Source organism: Sinocyclocheilus rhinocerous, unplaced genomic scaffold (assembly GCF_001515625.1).
Source record: "Sinocyclocheilus rhinocerous isolate Xijiao unplaced genomic scaffold, SAMN03320098_v1.1 scaffold458, whole genome shotgun sequence".
Classification (NCBI taxonomy): Eukaryota; Metazoa; Chordata; class Actinopteri; order Cypriniformes; family Cyprinidae; genus Sinocyclocheilus; species Sinocyclocheilus rhinocerous.
Window position 1 is genome coordinate 106,970 of NW_015664005.1, and position 8,086 is coordinate 115,055.

General features: G+C 42.8%; 1 protein-coding gene across 1 annotated transcript in view; it reads right to left on the reverse strand.

The window, feature by feature from the left end:
* Window positions 1-556: 556 nt before the first annotated feature.
* Window positions 557-8,086, reverse strand: part of LOC107729054 (semaphorin-6A-like) — a 15,869-nt gene continuing 8,339 nt past the window's right edge. The window contains exon 4 of the mRNA XM_016539403.1: window positions 557-3,225. Coding sequence (XP_016394889.1) covers window positions 2,177-3,225 — 1,049 coding nt within the window. The 3' untranslated portion in view covers window positions 557-2,176. The remainder of the gene's footprint in view (window positions 3,226-8,086) is intronic.

Sequence of the window (8,086 nt, forward strand, 5' to 3'; positions counted from 1 at the left end):
CTCTCATCATACAGCGCTTGTAGGGTTCAAAAGGAATGTGATTTATTCAGGATCTTCTGTGAGGTTTGTCTCCAGCTTTAGTTATCCGCTCGCGGCTGACGTCAAGTAAACGGCTGCTTTATTCAACTACACGAGTGAGTCTGACAGCGGCAGATTACAACATTAGCAGATATCAGATGCTGGAGGTTCAGGATTTCTGACTGTGAATCAGCGGCGTTCGCTCAGATCTGCATCGCAAGCGTAGTTTGAGGTTCTGGAGGTCAAAGCCAATGTGTGGATCTCAGCTGATTCGGTCTCTGTTTACAGAACACAAAGCGGGTAGTTAGTAACCAAGAGCAGTGAAGACAAGAGCCTTGAGCAAACAGCATGTTGAGACAAAGGCACAGAGACCTTCTGTCATCACGTCTGAAGACGGGCGTCTGGAAGGGCCACTCGGGGCTCCAGAGCGATTCTTATCGGCGTGTTTATTCACGGTTAGAGATGCCAAACAATCGAGTCTTTGCTGCGGAGGTGCCAAACCCTCATGTGACGACGCTTACCATCTCACGTTTCACAAAAAACACAAGCTCTGTGACAAGAATCTGAAATGTTTTTATTACTTTTTTCCATTTATTAAAGAGGATTTCTTTACAACATACATTTAGCTGTGAATCAGATGTGGGAGAGGGCCGGTGACAAAACCATATCATACAAGAGTACAAACTCCACTTCCAAAGTCTAGAGGCATCTAGAAAGGCACCAGCACAAGAACCTCGAGCTCCGTTCGCTCCGAGAGTTGGGTGAATTCAACATCTACAATGCCAAAACTAGAATCCTGGACGTCAAGTTCAATAAAACGTGTCAAAATAGTTAAATAACAATCCCTCATTTTACATCACAACCATAGAGCTAGAAAATTATATTAATCGGAATCTGTCACAAACATTGAAAACATTAATCTGTTTCCTAATATTATCGGAGTGCATATCTACACAGGAGCCAGCCTGTATTCACTGCCTAAAAACTGTTTGATTGTGTACATTAGAAAGCTTGTGTGTGTGTGTGTGTGTTTGGGAGAAACGTCATTCGTTCGTGTGGTTTTCTCTTATTGCCTCGACAGATACACACACAACAAGTCATCTACAAACAGTGTAAAACATCATCTTGACTTTGTGAAAAGTAAAAAAGGACAAAGGAAAACAAAATCAAACATTCTTCCAGCACGACTCCGACGATTCATTGGCACAATCAGAAATCAAGCACAAAGTCATTTGTGGTTAGCAAAGGGAGCAGAGTCGACAACACCTACATTCTTCAATTACGTGTTTTTTTGTTTTTTTATAATCAAACGAGGGAAACAAATGCCATCATAAGAACTACGACAGTTAACAGCTAACAAACGCTTCACTACTCAGGGGTGTAAGGCACACATTTACAGGTGGAAGGAGAAAAACAGGCTTGTTTGGACATGAACGAGAGGAAACCGTACGTCTGAAAGCGTCTCAAGTGCGGCGAGAATGGCACTCGGATGGACTTTCTACGAAGAGGTGAGATTGAGGAGCTCCTGTCAACCTGTGGGCTGTAATCTCTACCCACAAGTCCCTCTGGCACGGCTCGAGGAATATTCCTTCCGTACGGAGGCTTCCAGAGTCGTCTCTGACTTTGCTTAGCAAGAGTTAGTGGACAGAAGTACTGGCTCCAGTTTAATGACTTTAAATAGATTAATTCAAACTAAAACGATCATTCCCATCTCAGTCGAGCCTAAACGAGACGCTCTCTCTGCAAAAGCACTTTATTAAAAAATAAATACAACCTGCGATTAGTATTAACAGTCACGTTTTTAGTAGACGTGTTGAACTCTTGCGCGAATGCAGAACTCGATTGCTTTGTCCAGGCGACGGCTTTTCACAGTTTTCCATTGTAAACTCCAGCTTCTATTCCCATCTGTGCGTCCAAGATATCCGTGGCGTCTCTCGTAGCTTCCGCGCCCGTCTCCGGTGTGCTTTTGGCAACAATGCGGCACCTTCCCAGCCGGAGTTCCTCCTTTTTCCGGGAACAGAGACGCATCAGCCTGAGCTCGACATGTATTACAAAATATACAAAACAAAATAAAGAAAAGTGAGTTGCATTTCCTGTACACAGCTGTACAAAGCAGACGCACTTTCACGTTCCCCGTCTTTCATCCCGCTGCGCTCGATTATGTGCAGGAGTCTCCGGACTTGGCTTTTGTGGAAAGGGACATCAGATTCGGTTTAGGAGGAACATCAGGCTTGAGATGCCTGGGGAGAGAGCCGTATGAGCTCAGGCTGGGATGGCGCGACAGACCGAGGATCGGCGGCGGAGAGGTGACGTGCATGGAGTCCACCCGCTGTGGAGCGGGCGGAGGAGGCGTCTCCAACCGGAAGCTGTGGTTCCTGGACATGTGGGATGAGTTGGACGAGTTGGTGTTGTGCTGTTTCTTGAGGCCCGAGCTCATGGGATAGCCACGGCCGTATACAGACGAATGCACGTCCAGCCTCTTGCCCATCTGAGGAACCATGGTTCCTAGAGACGCCTCTCGCTGGGGGACTCTTGGAGGCGCTCTCTCGCCATCCGCCAAGCTTGGGCTCTTGAGGGACTTGTACTCCAGCGTGGCGGCCTGGTCAATGGCGAGCTCTCCGCGGTGCGGTTGCTCTACATACTCATGCTGGTGTTGGGGCAAAGGCAGCACCACCACGCTTGGGATGTGGCCCGGAGACGCCCGCAGAGGCAAATCCGTCGGGATGACCACAGAGCCCATGGAGGGCAAGTCTTTGGTGCAGGCGTTGATCAGGTTCTGGTTGCGCTCCCACTCGCGGCTGCCTCGGCTGGGCTTGCGCCGCGGCTGCATGGGCGTGGACTCGGGCGTGGGCAGAGCGGTCAGATCCAAGTGCTGGTCAGCTTTGATGAGCATCTTGCCGTTGGCCAAGCGGCCGTTGTGCATGAGCGGGGTCAGAATGGCTTCTGTCCGTCCGTCCTTGGCTTGCGTCTCGAAGAGCCCCGTCAGCTTGGTGACGCTGTTCATGGAGCCTCGTCTGGACTGAACCGAGTCCTTATCTTTGCGGCCGGGCAGCTCGAAGTCCCGCCGGCGGTGGTGGTCACACACGCAGTAGACCACGATGCCGGAGAAGATGGCGCCCATGACGAAGGCGAGGATGACAGCGATGGCCAGGAGCGTGACGGGAACCATCTGATCGCGGTCTCGGTGGAACGTCTCATGGATCACCCCTGCAAACAGAGTTTCGCAATGTGTTATTAAACGACACAATTCCCAAAGTTGATCTAGAATGCAAAACTAGGGCCGTTCACACAGAATGCGTTTTCCCATTTCGTTGCACTGCTTTCCCGTCGTTTTATCAATGCAAACACGCACTAGATGGATAAGTTTGACCTTTGCATTCATGAGCCATTTTTACGGCACACATCCTTGCCAGGATTTCTATAGTGCCTAAAATATCCAGGTTTTGGCTGTTTGCGCTGTGCAGATCGATCGCTGTATGACATCTGCGAGAGCTATAGAGAGCAGACGGCTCGTTATACTTTCGAATCGCGCTCGCTGTACTTCTGTCATACAACAATCGGTCTGCGCAGCGGTCCAAGTCGAGCGAACACACCTAACATGTGCACATATTTGCATCGCTTTGACCGTTCTCCATAGATCCCGCCTTCTCACGCGCCACGATTGGTCGATTATGTACAATACCTGCACGTTATTGGTCGATCATTACCTTTAGCAAGTATGAAAACAGAGCCAAATGAAGAGTTCAGATGCAGAAGCCTCTAAGTGCCATCTGAAATTTTCTTCTAAAATGAGCATTTTTCTCAGGCTCCAATGTTTATTTTGAGTTATTTCACTTTAATGGCAATGAAAATAACTTATTCACTGGCATTAAAGTGAAATTACATAGGAGCCTGATAAAAACGCTCATTTTGGAAGAATATTTCAAACAGAACTTAGAGGCTTTTGCATCTGAACTCCTCAAATACAGAAATCCTGGCCAGGGCGCGTCCCGTAAAAATGTCACGCATGGCCACCCTACGTCTGCTGTCTTCTGCAGCATCTTGTGCATGAAACGGCATTCTAAAAACATGCCGCTCAAGTTAAAATAAGTTCAACTGTTTTAAAAACGTGTCTTGAGACCTTGCATTTTCCCCCCATTCCTCTCATTTTTCAAAGCAAAAACGTGTTCTGTGAATCGTCCGTTAAGCAGCAACGCGCACGTCGATGCATGCTTAAAATCAGGACTGCTGGATTAATCTGCAATACAGATTCAGATAAAACTACCGTCTTGATATCTAAAGGAGACAAATACTATGCATTCATTTACACTCATGGATGAAGCTGCGAGGTGTCCTGTGAGATCGCTGCACTATTGTATTGAGAAATGCTAAATAATGTTAGCACATCAGCGCAGATGTCTTAATCTATTCAATATCTGAGGAATTAGGTTATATTCCCATTCCCATCCAAACACCACAAGCCACAAAATTCTCAGCAGAACAGCCATTTAAAATACACTCAGGTGCTGCTATATTTCCACAGAGGCAAATAAATCCAATGTTTTACAATTGTTGCAAACTCATAAAGCTAATCCATTAGACGAGGCAGGAGTGTTCAGTGGGGAGCCCAGACACATTAACACACACACACACACACACACACAGACAGACCACACGGTTAGCGTGGGTCCAGATTTGAGAGATGTTTAATGCACTCGGAGTCTCGTATCGTTTTGAATATTCGTGGCTCTTATGTGGGCTTTAGAAAACGCTTCGGATCTTCTGAAGGAGTCTCTCTCTAAGATGACAAAACGGCGTCACGCGTCTGATCTGAGGGGTGCTTCTCTCTTTTTAACTTCACTCTCATTGTTCCTCTCTGGAGACAGTCTGTTTGATGTTTCATGTGTCTACTGTACGATACCCTTGAGAAATGACACGGCTCTACCGGATTCGTTTTCATGTTGGAAAGACTCTTCTTTTTCGTGAAAAGTACCACAATATATTCAGTTTATAGAGCTGTTAGCACAACCAATTTATATGTGACCCTGGAGCACAAAACCAGTCATAAGGGTCAATTTTCTGAAATTGAGATTTATACATCATAAATATATGAATAAATAGTTTATTTATCAAGCACATCTAGAGACACGTGACGTGATCGTCAGAACTGGACTCGTTTGGCACAGATGAAGACTCTTCTACATCTCCTGAAGGTTAAAAGCTCTTCGAACTGAGGATGAGGAGGGCACCGCCAGCACTCAGAAAACCTTTGAAGATCCTTTCTATCCTTAATGCACTGTTACTCAACTTCAAAGAGCCATAAAAAGGGCAAAACCTGGAGAAACGGAGGGCTGCAGATGGACCCTTTCCACAAACAGTTTCAGGGTTCAGTTTATTCTCATGCTGACATACACTGGATTTGGACACTTGAAAATGTCTGAAATATTGCCATTAACTGACATGACACAGGATATTATTCAGCATTATCATTAGTATGATTAAAATGGCAATTATTACAGTGACTAAAAACTAATCAATAGTGTGGATGCACTGTTCTCTGACCGTCCTCATGATCAATGTTGCCAAGTCCGTGGTTTTCCCGCAGAATTGGGATACTTTTATACAGCTGCCATGGGTTGTGTTTCTAGTCTGTGGGTTAAAGCAAAAAGAACGTGATTTCGACTGAGGTGGAACCCATTTTCCCCCAAAACGCGACTGGACTAGTTTTGTCTGTGATTGGGCTGGTTTTGTTATGTAGACCTGGCAACCCTGCTCATGCTATTTGTACTTGATGAACGTTCTAAAAATGATTTTGTAACCTTTAAATAACATTCTAATCACAATGTTCCCACAACGTTTGTATGACCTAAAGTTGTTAGCTGGATGTCTGGAGTCTTGATTGATTGACGAACGCTCCACTATCAGTGTCACACACAGCTTGACACAAAAGATATTTATTAGAATCTTTTGACAGTGCTAATGTATTCTTATGTTGTTATTTCTGTTTTATAACACTTAAAACTGCTCACGAGTGTTAGAGAAAATATCACAGCAAAATATCAAAGTTAACTGCTAAATGAATAATGTTGAAGCTGAAGACGGTCAGTTTTCTTAACGTTCCCAGAACATTAGTTTTTGGTTCCCAGAACGTTATTCTAACGTTCCCCTACCGTTACTTTTTGGTTCCCAAAAAAATTCACATTTTGTGAAAACATTCTGTGTTTGCTGGGTGTTGGGATTTGGTTACAGATTACAAGTTACCCTACTTAAAATCTAATAAGTAGTGTAATTATTTCAATTACTTAAAGTAATGTAACTGATTACATTTGATTACATTTCTAATGAATGTTTTCAACTGTTAATCATTTTGAAACATGTAAAGCAGGCAGGGTTAACCTCAACACTGATTACTGTCAGACTTTCACAATCCTTCATCACTTGAATTAAGATTATAATCATTGAATTTTAAAGCACAGCCACCACAAAATCAGACTTTCGTGCCTCTTTTTACTGTACTTTGAGATCATTCTGAGGTTAAATACTGATTTAAAATCATAACAAGAAACCATTTAATAGCTATGATACTGTTTTTGAAATCGAATCCTTGCATAATTGTGACAGGAAACAGTTACATTTATTTTGTAATTAAATTACGTAATTCCGTTACATGTAACGAGTTACTCCCCAATATTGTACATGCACTAAAATCAGTAAAACACCAGAGGTGATGTTTGTGAAAAGATCCAGCAGATACACACGGATTCTTCATTTCTTCACTTCACAGATACTTAATTTTCATCACCAGATCTGACCTTTTTATCAAATGTTTAAATGTGTTTATGCTTCTTCTTTACAATAAAAGACACTTGCTGTACGTGATCTCCTGTATCTAACAGACATTTGTAAGTGTCCAAATACTATTAAAATAGAATTAAAATCCATTCAGATTCAGAAACTCTCTGTTTTTAATGGCTCTTTTCCTCACAGGTTGCTCGGAGCCAATCGCCAGCGGAGCAAATCTCACGCAGGCATTACACATTTGAATTTCATGAGACGTCACTCCTGACAATTAGACGTGTTGGAGCTTCACTGGCACAATCCTGCAGTCGTGTGCATGTAAATAAGACCATTCCTGCGTGAGACTGAGACGCGTGACATCTCACACACACACACACACACACACTCACACTCACACACACACACACACAAACACACACACACACACACACACACACAATGTGTGTACATCCACAGCACAGCATACAGCATGAGCTCATGTTCAATATCACACCATTCATTACATCTCACCTTTTTACACACACACACACACACACACACACACACACAGAGCTGCATGTGAATATCAACAATGAACAGCAATCTTCTGCGTTCTGTTTTCATATTCACATCAGCACACCAGTGTTATTATCCTTAACTAAAACTACGAATAAAAACATTTTAGTAAATTGAAATATAGCTTATATAAAATTAAAAAAATTATTAGATAAAAACTTGAACTACATGAAAATTTGAAATGTTGCCTTAGCAATTAGTTGAAATACTACGGAAGAGGATTTGGGCCAAGCAATAATAAAAAAATAAAACCATCTCGAGATTAAGTTGTTAAATTTCGAGAAAAAACTCATTAAATTTTAAGAAAAAAGTTGAGATAAAATGTTGAGATTAAACTCATTAAATTTCGAGAAAAAAAGTCGTTAAATTGCGAGAAAAAAGTCTAGATAAAATGTTGAGAATAAACTCATTAAATTGCGAGAAAAAAGTCGTTACATTTCAAGAAAAAAGTTGAGAATAAATACACTCGTGTCATGTTCATTTCATCTCGTTGGACATCATCATTCAGTGTCTGCAGTGGGGGGGTTGGAGAGTAATGCACTGAGGAGTAATGACCGATACGATCGACTGGGTTCGAGTTCGTCTTTTGCCAAACTCGCTTTTCTTCCTTTTCTCATCACATATCACATCAGAAAAGTGGAAATCAATTGCTTAATGAGTGTTTAATAATAATGTATTAATTAGGTAGGTTCAGTGTTACTACAGTCAATCCATTGTAAATATTAATTTGTGGATT